Source organism: Mytilus californianus, unplaced genomic scaffold, assembly GCF_021869535.1.
Source record: "Mytilus californianus isolate M0D057914Y unplaced genomic scaffold, xbMytCali1.0.p SCAF_9, whole genome shotgun sequence".
Classification (NCBI taxonomy): domain Eukaryota; kingdom Metazoa; phylum Mollusca; class Bivalvia; order Mytilida; family Mytilidae; genus Mytilus; species Mytilus californianus.
In genome coordinates this window covers 13,027,291-13,051,848 of record NW_026262745.1, presented here as the reverse complement: position 1 = coordinate 13,051,848, position 24,558 = coordinate 13,027,291, and the positions used below count along the sequence as shown (strand labels likewise).

The 24,558-nt window shown below is 32.6% G+C and overlaps 2 protein-coding genes across 2 annotated transcripts in view; one reads left to right on the top strand and one right to left on the bottom strand.

Moving 5' to 3' along the window:
* Positions 1 to 24,558, top strand: part of LOC127715554 (arginine--tRNA ligase, cytoplasmic-like) — a 186,362-nt gene that overhangs the window by 48,892 nt on the left and 112,912 nt on the right. The window lies entirely within an intron of this gene.
* LOC127715560 (uncharacterized) overlaps positions 6,259 to 24,558 on the bottom strand; it is a 28,433-nt gene continuing 10,133 nt past the window's right edge. Inside the window, exon 2 of the mRNA XM_052221648.1 lies at positions 6,259 to 9,717. Coding sequence (XP_052077608.1) covers positions 6,324 to 8,075 — 1,752 coding nt within the window. The 5' untranslated portion in view covers positions 8,076 to 9,717 and the 3' untranslated portion in view covers positions 6,259 to 6,323. The remainder of the gene's footprint in view (positions 9,718 to 24,558) is intronic.

The following is a 24,558-nucleotide window of genomic DNA, read 5'->3' as shown; positions in this document are numbered from 1 at the left end:
CTCCAAAAATAGAAAATGATGCTTTTGTGTGGTGGAATGATTATTAGATTCAATCTCTCATGAGCATTTAGAATCGTGCTGAATAAATCTGGTAGCATCAACAATTTTTTTTCTTCTATCTTTTTTGAATACATTTAAAAATGCCTGCACTCTACAGTATGTTGATCAGATTGACTAAGCACACAGTGAAGCTGCATGTGCATGAATGAATCATAGTTGCCAACTGACATGATATTCGCGTGTTATACACGCTTTTTCAACGGTTTACATGCAAGGAATTTATCACATGGCGTGTACACGCTTTCCACCACTTTTTCAATTATAAAGAAATTTACACTGAATTCTGATCAGAACTCAACAATGATATATTGTGTGCCTTGTTATCAAGTAAATGTAACAAAACCAGCAGGTGTTTTGACTATGTGCCTAGTGGTGTTGCTTTAAAAGCAGCAAAACAGACCACTGTTGAATACAATAAAAGTTTACAGTTGAATATTGTTTTTTATATTAAAAAATTTGCATATAATGTGAAATTATGAACATTGTTCATATTAAAAAGTCTGCATCTACGTCACGCATTTTCACACGCTTTTTGACATGTCATGTCATGTCATGACATGATTTCTCATTGTCAGAGGTTGGCAAGTATGGAATGAATTGAGTTGCAAAACTTAATGTGGATAAAAGAAGATGTCTGGAAAATGTCTGTGAGACAGCAACCTAATGAAACAAAAATAACAAAAGACATACTGTCTTAACCAATAGACAGGTCTCTATACAATCTTAACCAATAGACAGGTCTCTATACAATCTTTACCGATAGACAGGTCTCTATACAATCTTAACCAATAGACAGGTCTCTCTATACAATATATTGTATTTAATCAAAAAGGTGTTAATAAACTTAAAGCAAACTATCTAGTATTAATTTAGAATTTCCTAAGTGACAAAACTCATCCTGTCCTTTTTTTCACTATATACATGTTATATTGGTCTTTCACCTTGAGTAGTCTGAGAGACATACTTATTTGTTTGATCTTCAAATTTAAGAAGTGTCCCCTCATTTTGTGTAGTATAGATTCATTTAACCTCCTCAGTCTTTTCACCATATTTCAAAGTGTCTAACATTTGATGTCAAATCACTATCATATAGAAATAAGGAGATGTGGTATGATTGCAAATGAGAGGGCTAAAAGTTCAAATGAAGTGGATGAAAGCAATTATAATGCATGTTTTATTATGATTCTGACATTTTAGGGCAGTTATCAAAGTGGATAAAGCAATTATAATGCATGTTTTATTATGATTCTGACATTTCAGGGCAGTTGTCAAAGCGGATGAAAGCAATTATAATGATTCTGATATTTTAGGGCAGTTATCAAAGTAAATTTTACAAATAACCTGACCTTTTCAATACCACTAGGCAACTATGCATTTTTGATTTACCTTTCATTCTTTTTATAGTTAGGAAACTTGTTGCAACTGAGGCAAGTTAGTTTGTTAGATTGAATTACGTGACAGTGAAACCTCAAAAACTTAATCAGCTGAACATGAAAATGGAAATAGAAATAATGCTTTCGATTTCTTGTAAACTTATATAATTGGATCAATGAACTTTTGAAACGACAGACAGCTTAGTCTAATAAGTTTATACTACTGCACAAACAAATAATCCTGTTAACAGCTGTTAAGTTGTAATGTAATTAGCCTTGTGAGGAATCTTCAGTAGCTGAGTAGCTAAGTTAGGTCAGTTGACATTTACCCATATGGATCTATATGTACCCTTATTAGCACTGTTATGTCATAGCAAGGCTTGCTTTGTTTAATTTGAAAAAAAAAACGGGGATGGAGCACATGATGTACCCACTGTATGAGATTTTCCCATTTATCTCTAAATATTGTCATCCCAATTTTCCCACAATAAAAAGAACAACCAGCAAATTTTATAGATGTCTAGAAATTGATATTAGTTAAACAGACAAATAAAGTAAAGGTTGTTATAGTCTTTGAATGTTAAAACATAAGCATTTTAATTACTGTGGTCAGTTTAGATTTTAGAAATGTCTTTTTATTGTCTAAAATTTTCTTTTTAAACAGTGGTATTGGTATTCAGTTTTATCCTGTATCTTAAGAAAGTGAGAGCCTTGAGTTATTATAAATGTTCAGTTGAAGAGATCGACTAATTGGGAAAATAGGCCAATAATTCATTGACTTTTGACTGCTTTACTTACCTTTTTCCAAATCTCCATAATGAAATGGCCACTCAACCAGCAGCATTAGAATTAGGTTAGAACCTACATTAACTTTAAATATTTTATTCAATTTTCTTGTTACTGGTCTGGCCAGTTTTATTAATTTGTTTAAACAGTTCCATGTCCGGTTGGTTTCCATGACCCTTCACATCATGTCAAGGTATAGTTTAGAATGGTTAAATTCTGTTCCATGTGTTGAGATAATTGTTCATTATATTTCTATGTGTAGGTAATTTAAGTTCAGTATTGTTTTATTGGTTTCCATGTTGTGCAAGGATAGCTTAGAATTGGTTGTTGGTTTTTATGTACCCAAATTTGTTTTTGTGAGTGCCATGAACTGACAACAGTAGCTCAGAATTCTTAGGTGAGTTCAGTATGTTGAAAATATATAAGAACCTCTATCTGATGTAGTATCAGCATTCATTTGTTCTTTTAAACAATTCTTTTACATTGTTTTTCAGAACATTAATTTGCATTTTATTTTTTGCAAAGTCAGCCGTTTTAGAAAAAGTTCTTTAAAATACAATTTCAATTCAGAGTTGCATGACTGTATTGAAAAAATAAATGAAGTTTTTGTAATCTTTTTTTTTCTTGACTTATTGTATGATTTTATCACTAAGCATCTATCGAAATGTTTTGACATCTTTTATCATTCAAAACAGGAAAATTGACATTTGTTAATACATTATTCATATCTACATTAAAATACATATTATGGTAATAAGTACAATACAACATTGATTCAGTTCATATATAAATCACTAAATTTTCATAACATCAACACATGTAACAGGAAATGCATAAATGATTCAGATCAAAACTCAGCTTTCTATTCATTGTCATAAATTTGGTTGAGATGTTATGGGGGAACCTTGAACTGGAAAATTGAATAATTATCATAAAAAGAAGACAAAAGAGAAAAATATGTATGAAACTTAGAAAATAAGTGATGTTTTTTTTAACATCACATGAATGCACATCTGTAGAAGTGACCAAGTGGTCTAAGTAGTTCAATTACTCTATCACTAGGTTGTGTGTTTGAACCCCATACATGGCAGGTTCATTTGTCTCTATTCTTAATTGACTAAGATTGTCAGTTTTCCTGCCGAAGGTAGCACTCCAGCTTTTCCACCATTAAATTCAGACTGCCATGAAATAGCATATTGTGCTGAAAGTGGCATTAAACACCAATAAACTAACCAAGTAAGAATATATTTCTATCCCTTAATACACTTGATTCCAATAATTATATTTCTGTCAAAGTATTTGGTTTATTATGTTACGTCTTTTGTGTGTTTGTTGGGCATAAAATCTACATCAATACATGGAGAAAAGGGGTAGATATCTTAGTTGGGATAATTTCCACGCCTGAGATAAATATGATAAATGATAACACTAGTTTTTTCAGTAAAAATAAATAACACTTATTAATTTGTGCGTTCGAAGCCCTTTTATGGATTGTCTGTAGTTAGCGTTGAATTATGTACATCAGAATACAGAGATGCTTGAAAAAATTTCAGACGGGCACAATAACCTTGTTAGTCAAAGGATGCAGGGATCCAGTTTGCCCATAAAACATGTAGATGACGTCAAAAATCAGGTGTATTTTAAAAGTGTCTGTCTTCTTATGGAAATGATTTGAATCAAATGCATTTGTCTTGTTATGAAACAGATATGAATCAAACGTATTATTGAGATTGATCATAATGGACGTGTGGTAATAAGTGCATTAGATTACGGATATTAACCACACCTTCAGTGTAGTATCTTGTTGAAGATCTGACTATATTTGTAATGAATTAAAGAAATATGATCAGTATTGCTGATTGTAATGATCTATCCCTCTCCAGTACGGCTTTATTACGTTTATTATTATATTGGATTTATATTTCACAGGAAGTGATATATAGTACCATATTCCTCTAATTATAAGCGGATTTATACTTTTTGCTATAACTTTTCTTTAAATGATAAACGTGGCATACTGTTCTCAGCTGTTAATGCCAAATCTGCATACAATTCTCTGGTTTTACCATTGTAATGGCATGAAAAAAGGCAATCTTGCCTCATGACATCACACAAATGAATACATTTTTGTGAATACCCAGAAATGACAAATTGTCTTAAAATTTAGAAAAATATTTTCTCGACTGAAAGACTTAAGAATTTCAAATTAAATCAAATAATTTTGTATGTATTTGGAAGTGTCATGAATGTTCAAGGGTAGTATCTTTTCGTTTTAAGATTTGATAAAAATTGTAAGTAACTTCTCTAAAAGCTCATTTTATTTGAACTTTTAAATGAAAGCCTAAGAACTGATGAATGGTCACAAATTTGTGAAAGACTCTGCAAATAAAACATTTGAATGAACCCTTCAGTGGTTTGATAGCTTGTCATGACTTAGTATGGACACTTGCTCATTTTTTTATTACCTTTTCATGTTCCCCCTCTTGCATATATGTTTGTTGGATTACTGTCCTATTGGCAATTATCTCACCTAATTATGTATTTAGGTGGACAAATCAATTTCTGATAATTTCCAAAATGGTTGGTGTTAGTTGATCCCATATTTTATTATATGTTTAAGAGATGTTTTCTATGACTATGTTGTGTTTTGTATACTGTTGTTTGTCGGTTGGTCTTTTTCTTTTTTAGCCATGGTGTTGTCAGTTTATTTTCGACTTATGAGTTTAAATGTCCCTTTGGTATCTTTCACCTCTCTTTCACCATGGTAAATATTGCCCAAAATATAAGTTAGTGTGAAAGTTTCTGTTAGTATGTCTGGTGCTAATGATAGCTCAAAAGACAGCTCAAAGTGAGATTTTTCTGGTCTATTGGATAACTGTTGCGAACTGTATTTAAGTTGTCAAGTTAAATGGCATTATTAGGAACATTAAACTAACCTCTGTCAGATATAAAGATGAAGCTGAAGTAATTGAACGAGTTCTACAAATGACTAAAATTTTGATTATTTTGTAAAAGTAATTGAGGTCTTTCAGTTTATGCCCAGGCTTTAGCTTATTGGTATTCATGTTTCATTTTGTTGTACCATTCTTAGAATGCCATGTAATTTCACTCAACTTTTAATCAAATTATTTGTGAATACAATTGTTCAATATTCTGTAAATGTATTGGAGAGTGTCCGGGTCAGTTACTGGTTACATTTATCATTTGTTGTTTGTTCTATTTTTCTATTTAAATCCTAATTTCAATATGGAAAAAAAAAATCATAGGTGATATTTTTATGTTTGGAATATAACATCAGAAACGATTCCTTGTTTAAGAAATGCCAAAATCCAATAAAGGAATGATGACATTGAGTTTATTTATCATGTTGATAGAAACTAATTTGTAGAAGGTGATGTTAACACTTCAATCAAATAACTTTGCTAGATTGTAGAATAAATCCTTTAACATTTAATGCCAACATGTCATTGAAGAAAATGAAATATTTTTAGGGTGTAAACATAGTAAGATGCTATAAGGTTGTTATTATGCTGTTTTTTATGTGCTTTGTGTTGATCTGATGAGTAAAGCCATTTCCAACTGGTTTTTACAGTATCTTCTTATGTTGTGTTGTTATACCACTGTACTGGGTTACAGGTAGGCGGGGTTGTGCTCTCACAAACAAGCTAAACCCCACCACATTCTTTATGTGCCTATCCCATGCCAGAAGACTGCCTGTAATCAAGTGACTGATGTCTGTTATAGTTTTTTGTTAATTATTTACCATAATTCAGGCCATTGGCTTTAAGGTTGAATTGTTGTACATTTTGTTATATTGCGCCTTTAACAGCTTACTAATGTTTGAGTTTTGCTCTTTGTTGAAGGCTGTAACATTCCCTGTTCTCATTCTTGTCCTGTGATTTTTGGTTGATAGTTGTCTCATTGGCAATCATACCACATCTCCATATTTTTATACTGAATACTGTGCTTCAACTTGTATGGTCATGGGTATCAGTAAAAAAAAAGGAAACAGTAAATGGCAATGAAATTGACTAAAGCACAGTTATACATGATATAATTCAATATGATATTGAAATAGAAATAATATATTTATAAATAGACATACTACACTTGGGTAACTGTAATATCAATGTTGTCTGTAGGTACTGCTTGTCTTTCATAACAAACCAACATAACTTGGCTGTGAAATTTACCAAAAAATTTATGTACAGAATTATGTATAAAGTTATCCATACAGAATAAAACATGTGGATATATAATTGTCTGTACAACAGACAGAGCCATAGTACAGGTCACAATGTTAATGTACGCGGCAGATGATAAACGATGACGAACAGTCTCCGTTATATACATGGGTAGTAAACAACATATAAATGTTACTATTAATAGACAACAAAGCTTTATGTAAGTTGGTCCTTTGTCTTCTTGAAGGTCAAGGACATGTTGTTCCTCCGCTGTTGTTTCTGATAGGGTTATGATTGGAGGACTGACTGTGTCATGACTAGAGTTTCGTCTGCTTGATTTATTTGACCTGCTGGATTTATTTGACCTACTGGATTTATATGATTTGCTAGATCTGTTGGATTTTGTAGACTTTTGAGAATGGATTGAAGTCCTACAGCATTCTTCATTACTTTTCGATATGTCTTCTCTGCTTTCAGAGAAATCATTCTCCCACATTCTTGAATCCAAATTAGGAGTTTGTGGTCTACGTATAAGAAACTCTTTCCTGTCATTCTGGGCAGTCTTTTGTAATTCAGTATCTGATCTAAAAGGAAAGTTTCCTCCATGAATTTTAGGATTTTCTAATTGTGCTTGCAAGGCCTGAATATCCACAGAGAACTTTCTTACATAATTGTATTGTTTGGCCTTTTCCATTACATCCAGGCCTGTGGACCCTATTTGGCCAATTGTATGTCGACGTCTGCCTAAAATGGCTGCCATATTTACACTAAGGTGATTATTTTTTGTACGAGAAGGAGATGGTAGCTCTCCTAATGTAGAAGTATTGTCATCTTTTATTGATGAAACATCTTGTGGACCAAGATGTTTTGTAGAATCATGAAAGGATTTTTTCTCGTTGTTTTCGTTCTCCTCGTTATCACTATCATTATCATCATCAGCACCTTTAATGAGTAAGCTTGGTATGTTTATATTTAGTCTCTCAGGGGTTGGTGGCTCTGAGTAGTCAGATTCTTCACATGTTTTCTCTGTCCGAACATTTTGCTTATAAATTACCATGGCAATCATTATCACCATAACAATAATAGAAGAAGCTATACAAACACTGTAACAGGTCACACGATATATGTATGAATAACTGTTCAGAATTAAGTAAGACAATGAGTTGGAAATTTCATATTTTGTAGATAGGACTGAATATCCAATCGTATTTACAGAAACGAATACTATTGCAATGACGCTACTAATAAGTATTATTAACTTCGAATATTTCCGTACTAATTTGTCCATCAGTACACACAAACTGTGAATACTGATCATTACCAGACTGCAGAATAATCCAGTAAATAGACATATGTACAGACACTGACCTGCGAATTTGACCTTTGATCCTACATCGTATGGTGAATGGTGATGATGTATAAGATGATATATCTCTAGTGGGCACCATAACAAGTCATATAATGTACAAACAATTAGTAATATCGACAAAAATATGTATCGTAGTCGTGACATAAGTCCATTAAAACACATTGCTAACAAAATGGTTATATTTCCACCGCTTCCAAAAAATAAGGCAAGACACAACGTAGTTGATGATAGCACCACTGAATAAAGTTCAATTTCAGTGTCTGTTACTTGAGTGACACTGGTTACATTCCCTGCACCAGCCATTTTGTTAAAATGTCTCTTTTTGTATGCTCTAAATTGTACTCGATCGTCCAGTTTATTGCATTTTGTTTATTTCAACGTATAATGTCTTTTGATCTAGGAAAGCTTGTATTTCCTATTTTCATCCTTTGCTAAGCTGTTGATAATGGAAAAGAAAAGTTAAAAATGAAACAGATCTGCAGTCTGAAAGTTATCGGAAATGGTAGAAACAAAATAATGAAATCAAGTCCGTTCAGACGACTTGATTGACTGCCTGGTCACAATGAAACTATAATCACGGTACTAGACACTTAACCAAGATTACTGTTAGAACAACATTTTCCAGACTCACATTTATCAAAGCAATCCATGATAATGCGTCACAGTGATGAACATATTCCCATGTAACATATATTTTATATTCTTTCGAGACTATTTTAAATACATCCAAGACTATTTCAAATGCTTCCAAACGAGTTTATTCTTGTGCTTACTTATGTTTAAGAAATTACTGTTGAACACTTCTAGATTTCATCCATTTGTATGCTGCTATAATTTGGCTAAATTCTTGTTAAAAAGAATTCTTCATGGTGTTAACATTGTATAGTATCCTTCACTGTTGTCTTCTTGCAGTAAATTGCATTTAGTTGTTACAGAGGTTAAAAATGTCTAATAGTGTACACAATTACAGCATTAACTCCTTGAGAAGTGTTATCTTTTTAAAATGAAATATGTTCAAGTTTAACGACTCTATAGTTACTTGTCAATAGTGTGATCAATAATCATAATATGATGTCTAACGTAGTCATTCGTCAGTTTCACAATTTTAACTTTTACCAGATGGTTCATTATTATATCCATTTCTATATTTAAACATTTTTGTTTTCTCCAATTAAATTTTATTCCTTCCTTAATTTATTGTCTGGCTGCCTGAATGATAATTTCAGTTCAGAAATATTTTTGTCTCTTTTGGAGTCAGTTTTGTTATAAAAAAGATATGATCTAATTGATGACTATATGGACACACACTGACAATATTGATATAAGTTGGATTGTCATTTTCTTTATTTGTAGAATTCTGTTCTATCATTAGTTAATACTGTCCTTGTGTCAAATTCAATATGGGTTGAGCTGTAATTGATTTCAACGTCGACAAACTCAATAAGACAAAACCTGTTACGAACCTACACTAACTGATTCCATCGGCATATGTTGAAAAAAATTCAATATAACATTTGGGTAAATTTCATTCACAATTATAAAATCCCTGATGGATTTTCAAATCTCCAGTTTAAATGACTTAGCTGTACTTTCCAGTTGTCCTGTTTCATCTCTGATTATAGGATGATTTTTATAGTTTCAGGTATATTAGCTGTTATACTGATGATTTGTGCGTTAATAACATACTATTTTCATGCTCGCCAAAATGTCATATCTTATGCTTTCCATAACATGCATGGTTTTGTATATTTTCCCAATACTTCAACAATTCTCACTTTTCACAAGCAATGAATAACTTCTTATGAAATCAATAAAGACAACTGATGGATCATTTGGGAAGCTTGATGGATAACATGATAAAAATCTCCGGATTTCATTGGGTGACAAGATTAGTTAGTTTTCATATTACTTGTCACAACCATAGCTGATGTCTCACAATCTCTGTCTGTAAAATAAAAATAAATGGAGATGAAATGTAATAGAATAAAAAAAGTCTACAACTGGGGGCATTTCTATAGAACATAGGATATAGATATATGCCTTCACCGTGGCATTACGATCATGGTTGACAATTTGAAGACGTTAGTTTCAATATCATTAGATAACAATACTGTCTGTCATATTGATGTAAATAGTGGTTATAATGTTAGAGTGCAGGTTACATAATCTTCAAAGGAACAATTTAACATGGCTTTTATAATGTCAAAACAATGAGAAAAAAAAGTTAGAATTGATTTATATGAAATTTCAGTAATTTCCTGCCTATTTTGTTAGACAGCATAAGCCAGCAGAATTGTAGAAAGTCTAGAGATTAGGTTGAAGCTTAAACACATATTATTTTCAGTGTTCATTTTACATGTTTCTAGAATATTTATATTTCAAATATTTGAAAATTTTATGATAAATCTGAGGTTGAGGTAGGATTCGTCTAGAAACAGTTTAATTGCAACAAATACATCACTCATAAAAATAAAGGACATTATGATCCAAATAATTTAGATAAGAGTAACATTTATATCAATTTGCTTTCTCAGAATCAAATGCATGCTGGGTATTATTTTCAAAGTGTACACCAAATGTGATTGGTTAATAAATAATGTCTTAAACAATGGATATTTAACCAATAGTGTGACTTTATTTTGATTTATGAACAGTTAAATGAACTTCAGATTCTGAAATGGTCAATTGAAATAAGGTCCTGAAATAAATACAGATGGTAAATGCTTACATCATTTCTACATTTGTACTAGCATTCATTTTCAGATGTTAACAATTTTTTTTTTTTGGTGCTCAAACAATTATAAGGCAATTTCTCTGTATTACAAAATATAATGAAACTCAGGTCATATACAAGATCACATAGAAGAAATGCATGCAGATAAAGATTATCGGTCAAACGTTTAAAGCAATTTTCTTCAGGGTCCAGAAAACACTGATATGTGCCATACATGAGGGAAAAGTTTAGTGATAATGAAATAAGCTTGAACATTAACCCTAACACATTGCTTGACAGATTGTCAGACAATAATGAAAAGTGAAAAAATATATTCGACACGAACGACAACAACACTCAAATTTTTACCGCATGGTGCTCGTTTAATTGGTCGACATGTTTTGCCAGCAAGCGTGGCGTCTTCAGGACAAGTATATACATGAAATAAAACAGTGAAGTACAAATTTTGCAGTTACTGCGGTTAACCGGAAGTAATGTTACAATAGTGAAAAAAATAAAAACAAACAAAAGAAAGAAAAATGAAACATGAACTCAATTGTAAGCTTTTAAGGGACTTATCATTTTTAGGCAGTTAAGCTGCCTTATGCGAGCACCCTAGATTTGTGTTCTACCCAATAAATGCTGAAATATGTGCCATTGTTATTATCTAGCTGGCTATTATGTTATTTATAACTAATTGGACATTTTTTTAATACTTTTATTTCTGGAATACAAAAAATATGACCAGATAAACCTTAAATGATCGTCGAACTACCCAAAACTTTTGAAGTTGCACATAGGAAGTAGTGCTCAATAGAAATCCATACGTAGTTTATTATCCCCTGTGCTTTTGGCTACGATGTCAAAGAACAATTGTATGAAATATTTCATTGCCGAAAATCAGTAATTACAAGTCGTTTATATTTCCCAAATGGTAAAATGCGCAGGAATATTGTTCATGTACAACAAATCTCTATGATAGAGGAAATAAAGTTATATAAGTGGGCGGTAATATTTAACTTATCTTGCCAAATAAGGTTGTTGTTATTTTATGAATGATACGAGGTCGTGAAACAGATGCGGAAATCGACGTTGATAGGATGTTTTAAGTAATGTGGACAAACTCGTCCCCGAGACAAGTCGGACCGAATCCAATCAAACCGTCTAAGAAGACAACTTTGACCGTTTGTCAGATTTACTTAGGGTTTCATAAAATATTAGACTAAAATGTCTAGCGGAGCCATTAATCTTTTGGTTGTGCATTGGGGTCTATTTAGGGGTATTTGGAGGGGCCTGAAAAAGGGAGGAGATTTTTGTGATTTTACTTTTTACTATAGAACCCTATGGGATTTTTTTTTTTTTTTAAATTTTCAAATGACTATTTCTCTAAAACAGTATTGTCCTGAATATGCATGAAATATTTGCCACTGGATGTTAAGCAACCAACAATCAATTAATCTTAAACAGTAAGTGATAGACACATGCAGTCTTCAGTAATGAGAACAGGACAATAAAAAAAATCAACCAAAATATAGGATGAGTCCCTGGGGGTCATCCTAACCCCTTCAATTTGAAAATGTACTTTTATCTTGTAAACCGTCGCGATCCCCACCCCAAACAATATATATATACTAGTACTTGTATGGGAAAATAAAAGAAATCAAATGAAAATAATTTGGGGGAGTCCCTGGTGTCGTCCCACCCCCTCCTGTTTGAGAACTTGGAAATGGTCGAGATCCCGACCCCCTAAACCATATATATTCATGTTCGGGACAATAAAACAAATCAAATGAAATATAGGGGAGTCCCTGGGGTCACCCCACCCCCTCCTGTTTGAGAATATATGGGGAGTCCCTTCAACCCCTCATGTTTGAGAACTTGGAAATGGTTGAGATCCCCACCCCTAAACCATATACATTCATGTATGGGACAATAAAACAAATCAAATGAAATATAGGGGGAGTCCATAGGGACACCCCCTCTTGTTTGAGAACTTGTAAACAGTCAAGATCCCCACCCCTAAACCATATATATTCATGTATGGGACAATATAACAAATCAAATGAAATATATGGTTAGTTCCTCGGGTCACCCCACCACCTCCTGTTTGAGAACTTGGAAATGGTCGAGATCCCCACCCCTAAACCATATATATTTAAGTTGGAGACTTATTGTTTTTGCTCAGTTCTTATTATTTTTATTATTCTTCTTCTTTTTCTTTTTCTTCTTCTGCCACTTTAAAGATGAACTTGTCTGCAGCGGTTCTCCAAAACCCTTGTCAGATTTACTTAGGGTTTCATAAAATGTTAGATTAACATGTCTAGGGGAGCCATCAACCAATCGTTTGTGCATTGGGGTCTATTAAGGGGTATTTTAAGGGGCATAAAGAAGGGAGGGGTTTGCTTAAGAAACCTATGAGATTTTATTTTTTTAAATTTTCAAATGACTTTAACTTGAAAATTGTAAGTGATAGACACACGCAGTCTTCAGAAATGATCACAGAACAATAAAACAAATCAGATGAAATAGAAGGGTGAGTGCCTGAGGTCATCCCCCCACCCCCTTTAATTTGAGAATGTGCTATTATCTTGTAAACGGTCCAGATCCCCACCCCTAAACCATATATATTCTTGTATGGGACAATAAAACAAATCAAATGAAATATAGGGGAAGTCCATGGGGATCACCCCCTTATATTCTTACCCCACCCCCTTCAATTTGAGAATGTGCTTTTATCTTGTAAACGGTCGAGATCACCACCCCTAAACCATATATATTCCTGTTCGTCATTTCAAGAAGATTTGAATGACATACAGGGTTAATCCATAGGCGTCACTTATGCATATCCCAAACCAATTTGTACTGGACTTTGCCCAATGTCAGGCGACCATGGGAATGACAAATTATTGGAGCTTTGTTTGGGAGACTTTGTAACAGCATCTTGTTACAATTATTTCTTGTCATGTATGGGACAATAAAACAAATCAAATGAAATATAGGGGGAGTCCAAGGGGACACCCCACCCCCTCTTGTTTGAGAACTTGTAAACAGTCAAGATCCCCACCTCTAAACAATATATATTCATGTATGGGACAATATAACAAATCAAATGAAATATTTGGGGAGTCCCTAGGGTAACCCCACCCCCTCCTGTTTGAGAACTTGGAAATGGTCGAGATCCCCACACCCTAAACCATATGTATTCATGTATGGGACAATATAAAAAATCAAATGAAATATAGGGGGAGTCCCTGGGGTCACCCCACCCCTCCTGTTTGAGAACTTGTAAACGGTCGAGATACCCACACCTAAACCATATTTATTCCTGTTCATCATTTCAAAAAGATTTGAATGACATACAGGGTCAATCTCCTAGGTGTCACATATGCATATCACTTTACTAGACCAAACCAATATGAACTGGACTTTGCCCAATGTCAGGAGACCATGGGAATGACGAATTATGGGGGCTTTGTTTGGGAGACTTCGTAACGGCATCCTGTTACAATTATTTCTTGTTTATTATAAAATTTTATTGATGCAAAAAATGAGTCTAGGTTAATTGAATTTACTTTAATTATTTATTAAATTATTTCTGGGTCTATAATAATTTTCATTTATGGCTCATTTTAAAGAAAACATATAAATCTTTCAAGCAGTGTAAAGCCCGATAATGTTTGACCAACTGTTTTATAATCACCTGTCATTTTATTCCAAACTTGGTATGGAGTAACATCATGCATATGGGGGTGAAGATGGGGGTCATTTACATTGATATATGAGTTGCTTTTGAAAACCTTGATGAAATATTAATTAATTTGCCTTAATAATCAATTCATTTAATGAACATAAAATTGTACAATATACGAATGTTTAATGTTTGTTCTTTCAAATCTTTTAAAAAAAATTGAAACAACACTGCCACAGTTTTCATAATTACGTTTGCCTTGGTTTTTGGTTAACTGCCTACAGCGCTTACAGTGCTTTGATTTACCTGGGAGGGGGCTGGTCAAAATGCAGGGGGATAAAGTTTTTTTCTGTATATGGACAAGGGGGGTTCAATTTTTTTATAAATTCAAAGTGGGGGGATCAATATTTTTTGCACTTGGAAATAAGTAGTTCACATACTTCAAGAGACAAAATGTCAAGAAGAACATTACAACAGTCAAATCGAAATATATTTTTAACACCATTCATATACCGGTACAATTAAGTAAGACATCACAAGACTTTGGGGATGTAGGAAGCTGCCATTTTGTGTCATTTTGTTCTATATAAATGCATAAGTGCTTCATAATTCGAATAATTCAGTTGTTATAATTCACTCACGTTGATCACTAAATTAACAAGCATTATTGCCAATGTATCTTTTTGTTTTCATTACAAGAGCCCTTTGGGTCCATTTATACCTCTCACTCCCTCAAAATTTGTACTTTTTAGGCTAATAAATAAAAAATTTGAATTTAATATCACACATATATGAATGAAACGTGACAATAAATGAGTAACTGAATTGTTCAAGCTGAAAGCATGAACTATCCATATAAAAGTTAAGCGACTCAATGGAGGTTTCAATAAGGCCATACGTAAAACTTAAATTTAAGCAGCGTTCAAGAGGGGGAGACCCATAAATAATGTATTGTTACTGTTTCAAAAAGTTTACTTTTTAATGTATATTTTTTACAGAGTTACTTAGGATAAAGTTTTCTTTAATAGCCCAATATAGGAAATTAGAAAAAAAAGTCAGAAAAAGCTACTCAAAGCACTGGCTTGCTCTAACTACATATATTCATGGAAGAGACTTATTTCAAGGCAATTTTCCCTCAAATAAGTTTTGGGACTCAATCCACTGAGAATATTTCATTTTCAATATTTCCTTGAAATAACATGATAAGTGATTCGCATGTTAAAATTTTGGCATGTTTAATAGAGGGGGGATCACATTTTTTAAATGTTTTTACAGGGGGGATCAAATAAAAATAGTGAAATATTATTGGGGGGATCAAGAAATTTTGTATGTATGATTTCAAAATGACCAGCCCCCCCTCCCAGGTAAAAAATGATAAGTCCCTAAGTCACATAAAAAATGTTTAAAAAAAAATTATACCAAAAGAGCTGTAACATTTGAAATGTTTTCATCAAACCAAAGTCATGTCAGTTTGCTAAATATAGGGAACCATAATAGTTTCAATAGTCTGACAGTGTATTTTGCTAATCCGAAAGATAATGGGGAAAAAGAAAAAATGCTGAATGCTTCATTTTTCACTCTCACTATACAGCTTAGCTCAATAAGGTCAGTAAAGATCACAACATTAACTATTAAACATAATGTTTGAAAAAACTATGATATATATATATGAAAACTGACTGCTTCAAATGTCACAGTTAGATTTGATAAAATTTCTGAGGCTTAAGATGTTCAATGAGGGTTTAAGTAAAGTTCATAGTGTATTGACACCTATTAAGTGTGGGCTGTAGGTTTATTACAGTGAATTTAGCACTTTTAGTAACAAGTTACATGCTGTTTAATAAGTTCTGTTTATTGTAGATTTCTTGTTTTATATATAAAGAAGATGAAATCGTGTGATCTGGTGGTATATAGTTGATGAGGTAGCAATAACTTGTCAATAAATTGTTTTCAAAAACATCGGTTTATAGAATTCTATAGTTACATATAAAATGATATACCTAAAACCTATAAATAACAGGTGTTCAAGGTTTTACTGTAGTGACTGATCTACATGTAATATTCTATAACAGTGTCATATCAAATATATACAGGACAAATTATCATGCAGGCTAGTATAATTGGTACAACCCAGAACTCTGGGAAAAAAATAATTTACCAAAACAGGAATTCAAAGCAGGTTCCTGCAGATTGCTGCACTCTTCAGAATATTGGAGAGTGCAGCAATCCTCAACCTGTATTTTGCATTATAGACTTAATGATAAACCACAACAATTTAGCTATTGGATGAGTCTATAACTTGTACAAGCAAATCACAGTAAACAAAGGTCATCAAGTGACTGCACCTTGTATCTCCCTCTGTAACTTAGGGATGTTCGCTGACTCTGTTTCAAAATAACAAGCTTTTTTAAAGACTTATAAATTGATAGTATAATTATAACGGAACTAAAAAAAATGAAAAAAATGCAAGATCTGTGTCCTTGTTTTTGAGATATAACCCAATAAAAATTTGACAGGAAATTAATCTCTAGATTTTTCATACATCTGATATTTAATAGCCCTTTTTTTTCTTTCAAAAACTATGAAAAATAACAAAGATTTATAAGATTTTCAAAAATTAGCTTTTTAAACTATATGTTATAAAATTATGAAAGGAGAAGTAAGTGTTCATAAGGAACATTTTTAATGGCACCGCATTGCTAAAACCAGAGGATTCCAAATATCGGACAAAATGTCAAAAACAAGAGCAGCAAACATCGTTAGGAAACCTTGAAAACAACATGATAACTATTCAAGTACTCAACTTCATGAAGTTACATGACTGATATTATTTTGAAATTTATGATTTATAATGCGAACAGTTGACCATTTAGAACTTTAGACCAAGAATATTTTGTCTCTATGTAATGGCTTGTGCTACAGACCATTCAGTGCATTTTCCATCTGCCTACCTGTCCATACATCTATCTTTATATCTGTTGGGAAATCATTTATAAGTTGTTCCAATAGATTTGATTTGATTTGATTTTTGGTTTTTAACGCCACTTTTAAGCACCGCTTTTGGGCTATTTCGTGGCGGCCAGTTTTTCGTTGAGCCTTCGACTTTAGTTGAAAAAGGGAGACATAGCGATCCTACATTCCGTCTGCGTCGGCGGCGGCGGCGTCCACAAATATTCACTCTGTGGTTAAAGTTTTTGAAATTTTAATAACTTTCTTAAACTATCCTGGATTTCTACCAAACTTGGACAGAAGCTTGTTTATGATCATAAGATAGTATCCAGAAGTAAATTTTGTAAAAATAAAATTCCATTTTTTACGTATTTTACTTATAAATGGACTTAGTTTTTCTGCCGGGAGATATTACATTCACTCTGTGGTTAAAGTTTTTAAAATTTTAATAACTTTCTTAAACTATCCTGGGTTTCTACCAAACTTGGACAGAAGCTTGTTTATGATCATAAGATAGTATCCAGAAGTAAATTTTGTAAAAAAATAAATCCATTTTTTCCTTATTTTACTTTTAAATGGACTTAGATTTTCTGTCAGTAAACAACACATTCACTCTGTGGTTAAAGATTTTAAAATTTTAATAACTTTCTTATACTATTTTGGATTTGTACGAAACTTGGACAGAAGCTTGTTTATGATCAAAAGCCAGTATCTAGAAGGAAATTTTGTAAAAAAATAAATCCATTTTTTCCGTATTTTACTTTTAAATGGACTTAGATTCTCTGCCAGGAAACAACGGTTAAAGTTTTTAAAATTTTAATAACTTTCTTATACTATTTTGGATTTGTACCAAACTTGGACAGAAGCTTGTTTATAATCAAATGCTAGTATCTTGAAGAAAATTTTGTTTTCTTCCAGTTAACATTACATTCAGTCTGCAGTTAAAGATTTTAAACATTTATTAGATTCATAAAATATCCTGGATTTTTACCAAACTTGGACAGAAGCTTCTTACAAAAGATAGTATCAAGAGGAATATTTTTATTGATTTACTTCCTCATTTTTGTTGAGCCTGCGATTAACAGAAAAAGTAGACGAGACACTGGGTTCCGCGGAACCCTTACAAATTTTATTGGTGGAGGAAGCCGGAGTGCCCGGAGAAAACCAAGACCTTGGAAAGAAAAACTGACAATCTCAGTCAATTAAGATTGGAGTCGAGTGCACCCGCACGAGCGGGGTTTGAACTCACAACCTCAGTGTTGACTGGCTAGTGATTTCAGTAGTAACTACTTAGACCACTCAGCCACCGAGGCCCCTGTTCCAATAGAAAAGCGTTCTCAGTTGTATTGAACCTTCACAAGTACCTTGAATGTATTAAAGACATAAGGACATTTACCATTATAGAAAGAAGATGTGGTATGATTGCCAATGAGACAGCTCTCCACCAGAGACCAAATGACATAGAAGGTTAGCAACTAAAGCACAGTACGGCATTCAGCAATGAGCAAAACCCATACTGAATAGCAAGCTATAAAAGGCCCCGAAATGATTAATGTTAAACAATTGAAACCAGAAATATTATGGCCTGAATTCAGTACAAAACAATAAAGGAAAAAACAAAAATGATCTACACCAACAAACGACAACCATGTTTACTTCCATTGATCCTAATGGTAATGTAACTTAACCCAAAACAATATTGCAATCTTGGAAATATCCTTCAGAAAAACGTAATGTGATTTATCAAAGACATAATCTAACATGTTCCTACTGAAAATGACAGAAATTTGAGAAAAATTCAATTTATTTTTCATTCAGATGTAATCATCAACAAACTAACTTTATACATTGTATTAATCGGATCTCCTAATCGTTTGAAAGATCAGTGACGAACTAGATCAGGCACCAGTCAAATAAATAATGGCATGCCTAATGGAGTTTATTACCAGGAATTGAGATACTGCATCAATGTTGGTTATACTGTTAAGCAGATTGACATTTAAGCAATTTATTGGCATAAAATTGAGCTTTTTCATTTCATTAGTAAGCCATCAGAATTAATATGGAGTGTTTTATGCAGTACAATTTTGCAATTGAGAGAATAACTGAGTTTCTTATTTGTGTATCCAATAAATTTGTTTTTTAACCTAAATAACAAAAAGGTTTAGAAGAGATTGCTTTTATCACAGGTTATCTGGGTATTTACACATTGATATTGTAAAATATCAGCTGTGAGTCACAATACAGTTCTGCCAACTTTTAATAATGCAAATGCGTGAGATTTGGCCAAAATCGTAAAGATCAAAGAGAAAAAACAATAGATCAAAGGAAAATGCCGCCAAATAAGCATGAAAATGCGTGAGTCTCACGAGCGAGACTTGGCAGCCCTGACAATATAAATTTTTTTTGGCAAGGGAAAGCTGTGATTGAGCTAAAAAGCAAATCTCTTCTGGAAATAGGGGATGAACTCAGCTGGATGAAGTGGTATAATTGGGAATCAATTTGTATGCTGTTTTCTGTCTGTCTCTCTTATGCATATTTTCTGAAACAGGTGCCTGTATTTTATTATTATAGTAACATCTTGACTTTGTTAAACCTATGCTCTTCCAAATAATATAGAAACAATTTTATCATATTGGTGGTGTATTTCAAATTTAAGATTATCATAGTACTTATAATCTACTACAATATGGATCAAGTATATTTGTTGTACCTTCAAATGTTTTGACATTAAACAGTAAATAATTTCATATCCGCTTCCTGGTAATTTTCCATGACGATTTGTTCAAAATGTTTCCAGTTTTCTGAATATTACATAATTCTGCTATGAAGTAGTCATTAGTATTGATAAGAACGAGCAAAGATTTTATACCATTAAATAGAGGATTTACTTGGTTTCCGCTACATAGAAAAGTTTTCCAAAGATGAGAATATCATTAATGCTGAAAGGCAACATGATAACCACAAGTCATTTAGACCAATAAGAACGATATATGAAAACAGCAAAGGGAACTCGTGATTGATTTCAGTTGTAAGTTCAAGTAATAAGTGTCTGATAAAGTTTGAAATATCCTGAGACAAAAATAATTGCTAAATCAAGATTTGTAAGGTTTTTCACGTCTGTCATCTAAAGAGCTATTGAATAAAGGATAAAACTATTTATCACTTGTCTAGATAATTTTCAAAAAAAATTGCTGTTAAAAATCAACATGTAAGTAGTTTAGCATAAAGGAACTGAGTGAGCTACTAGATTTCTTTATAATATCAATTTGCTATTTTACCCTAAATGTGTTACATGCTGAAATATTTATTGTAATCTTTGGCAAAAATTGATTTTTAGTATGCTTAGAATTGTATATTTTAAGGACTATTTTATATCAGAGTTCACCCCTCAAAACTCCATCAAATCCTTTCCTAATATGAATTTGAGATACATGACTGTTTTAGTGAATTAAAATTTCAGTGTTTCTGTTTATTTTTTGTTTGTGGAAATGTTTGTTGTTTAGAATATTCTTTTATTATTTGAATCTATCAAAGCAAGTGCAATTATGAATAAAAAGAGAAGTTGGTGTAGTCATCATTGAGACAACAACCTAACAAATAATCAAAATACATATAGTCAACAGGCAGTCTTCTACAGGAGACACCTGGTGTCGACTCTGTATGTCAATTTAAACTAAATTTTGTATCTACTTGGTCACATAATGCTTTTTATTTTGACACAACATTTTGGAACTTCTGGGTTTTAATGCTTCTAAACTCGCATTTGATTTGTGGCCACTGATGAGTTTTATGTAGACTAAATGCCATCTGGTGTATAACCTGAATAATTCAGTCGTTATATTCTGCTGCTCTACAATGGTTACATTAATGCCTGAAGGCATAGTCATTGAAAAATGGTCAATCATTGGAACCACCTTGGTGGTCTAGTGGTAGTGTGCTCTGCAAAGCACACAACATTTAGGAACAAGAGCAAAGACTGGTTGAATTGGAATTAGAATAATGTGTCAGGGTAAGGTAACAGGTCTTCCTGCTGACTGTTCACTAGTGAACTAGCACGTGGAAAAACCAGCTCAGTGTGTCGGTAGAGTATAACATAGGGTTCATAATAATTTTGCTGATATAATAATTTTGCATCAACAAAATAGTCCTGAATATGCATTTAATTTGCCCTTGGACATCAAACCGTAAGCCATCCATTCATACATCCATTAATCATTCAGAACTTAAGCTCAGGATTAACATAATCTCGATAACATTAAGCTACCAGCTGATTGGCTCTCTCATCTAGAGAGGGCCAATCAAAATCCTGGATGTTTTCATCATATGAAGTGATCAGACCCTTGGGAGTCAGGGAGAGTCAATTTCGGGGAGGAACTGAATTATTTGGGTTAGTCTAGGTGTAATGAATTTTAAATCTGTTAACTTCAATGAATATTTTTTCATTGGATAACTAATCCCTGTGTCTGCAGCTTCCCACAACATTCATAGAGAAAGCCTAAATAAATCCACTTGTATAACTGCAATTACAGTTGTCAAAGCAATTCTTTCTCTACTTCCAGGAATTTCTACCACTTGTCCTTGTTAATAAAGTACTTGTAAAATGTCACACTTTAGCTGTCACTTTACCCTTTCTAAGACTGAAATATTGACTAATGTCAGTTTGGAAAGTGAATTATAAATTGATAATAAATCAATTTGATTTGGTATAATCTCATGTTCAGTTAATCAGAATAGAAAATATTTCAAATTAAGATTGTGATGATTTTGAAGTATTATTTGAATTTGGATAAATATAATTGATATACAAAATGTTTTTTTTTAGGAGGGGGTCATGAATAATCAAAAAGAGGATTTTAATAACTGGTAATTAAAATATAAGAAATAAGATGTTATTTTGAATGAACTTTAAATATATTGAGACGGTCATTCACAATGTTTGCTAGGTAATACAAACAAAATAGATTTCCCATGAAACATTTTGGTCCACTGATGGCCCAAATAGCTCCAGCCAATCACTCTGAAACCAAATATGCATATTTCAGGTTGATGTTGAAAGCAGTCAGACTGTTTAAGTTGGAACTAAAATTAGAGGTTAATTGCTGTAAATGATTTTGAAATAGATAAGGAATTAATTATTTACATATTTCATGTTATCATGGCATGCAATATGTGGACAAAATAAGGAAGTCTAGTTTAGCATTCATTCAACTATTACCTAGTGTTGATCATGTGTAAAATGACATCAAAAATTTGGTTTCCTAATTGCTTGATTACCATAGAAAACAGTCATTACTGTCATCATGTCAGAAAAAAAAACCAGATTAGAATTTTTTGATTATTTGATGGTTATTTGTAAACATGTTATTGATATGTTCTATTTAAGGAAAAAGCATATCTATTTCAGTACCACTCATATGACTTCAGGAAATAAGGCAAAGTTGTTGACAAGACATATTTGTCATAGATACTACATTATTGTATTGGACAACATAATTTGTTTTTATTGACTTCAGTATATATTAAGTATGGTTTATGAATATAAAAAAGAAGATGTGGTATGATTGCCAATGAGACAACTCTCCACAAGAGACCAAATGACACAGAAATTAACAACTATAGGTCACCGTACGGCCTTCAACAATGACCAAAGCCCATACCGACCAGTCAGCTATAAAAGGCCCCGAAATGACAATGTAAAACAATTCAAACTAGAAAACTAACGGCCTAATTTATGTACAAAAAATGAACGAAAAACAAATATGTAACACATAAACAAACAACAACCACTGAATTACAGGCTCCTGACTTGGGACAGGCACATACATACAGAATGTGGCAGGGTTAAACATGTTAGCGGGATTCCAACCCTCCCCCTAACCTGGGACAGTGGTGTAACAGTACAACATAAGAACGGACTATAAAAATCAGTTGAAAGAGGCTTAATTAACTCATCAGATGGATAAAAATATAAATACTACAAATACAAGCGGACGTGGCCCGGTGAAGTATGTTTTACTTCCAGTATTTTTTACCAGAAAAATGTTTTTCACATTGTTACGTGCAGTTTCCCGAACATTTTGGATGTCACATATGTTATTACATCTCAGTATAAGAGTAGACTTTTGAATGACTTCATTTATGCCAGTTAACCTCAGGTCAACAGGCGTAAATCATTCATAAAAAGAACTGCAATTTGGGGTATTATTTTTGGTGTTTGACTGTTGATAGGTGGAAATGAGACTGTATCTATTTACAGATACGAGACATGCACATATTTGTTAAGATGTACCATAATCATACTGACTGTGACTTCTAAGATGGTGACTATAAAATTATGTGAAATAAGGAAATGGTTGTACAGTTGTTACATTGTTAGTAAAGTTTGGCATTTACAATTGACATTATTCTTAAATTTGTTTACCCATTGTAAATTTTAAGGTTATGTGTATAATTACCTCATGCTTACAAATTATACAATGTTGTCCTTTGAACTTTGATGGAGAGTATTCTTTATCAAATCACAATTTCGTCTTAATCAAGTAAATACCTTAATTGATTCTTTAGGACTGAAAAATTATCCTTACAAAAGAAATTCTTCCTGTGTTTAGCTAAGACTCAAATTATACTGACCTCTAAATGCCTTGTTTTCTATGCTCTTTTTGCCAAAAAGGGGGTATGCTGGTTTTACCTCTGCCAGAAATTGTTCCTCAATCACCAGTATATAATATTATATGAATATATTTTTTTTATTGATAGTCATTATTGTTTACAAGATATATCCATGGGGCAGATCCAGGGTATGAGAAAAAAAGGGGGGAGAGTAATTGTCCATAATGGTTAGAAATTTAGTTTTTAATGGGGTGTTGTCTTTATGCCCCCACCTGAATCATGCACTGACATCAGAGTAACAATGTTACTGTTCTCTAAACATGATCATTATGAAGGTCTTCTACAGAAAGATATTACTCTACTGGGGATGAACATAACCTGGCTCTAATGGTGTACCTAACTTTAGTACTTGATGCCTATAGTCATGAATAAAAGGAAATTGGTCAGTTATAGAAAATATATCTTTACTTTGGTTGTCAATTGGTTTGCTTGGGAGTATAATTGGATTTTAAATCCCTTTGTGTTGTCTTTTATTTGATAACATGTAATTAGAATGACAGAAACGTGATCCTTGTTTCTGATAGAAAGTAATTATGCATCCAAAGTCATGTTTCTCTTACAGGAGCATGACAGAGAGAAAAAATTATATGCTAGGATCAATTACATGTTATATAATAGCATGTACAGTATTTATAAATGCATTAGATCAAGGCAGAAAATTCATATTTAGTTTCTACTCCTGGTCTTCGATGAGACTTGTTTTACAGTTTCAACTCTGGTCTGTAATGGGGCTTGTGTTGTCAGTTTCAACTCTGGTTTGTATT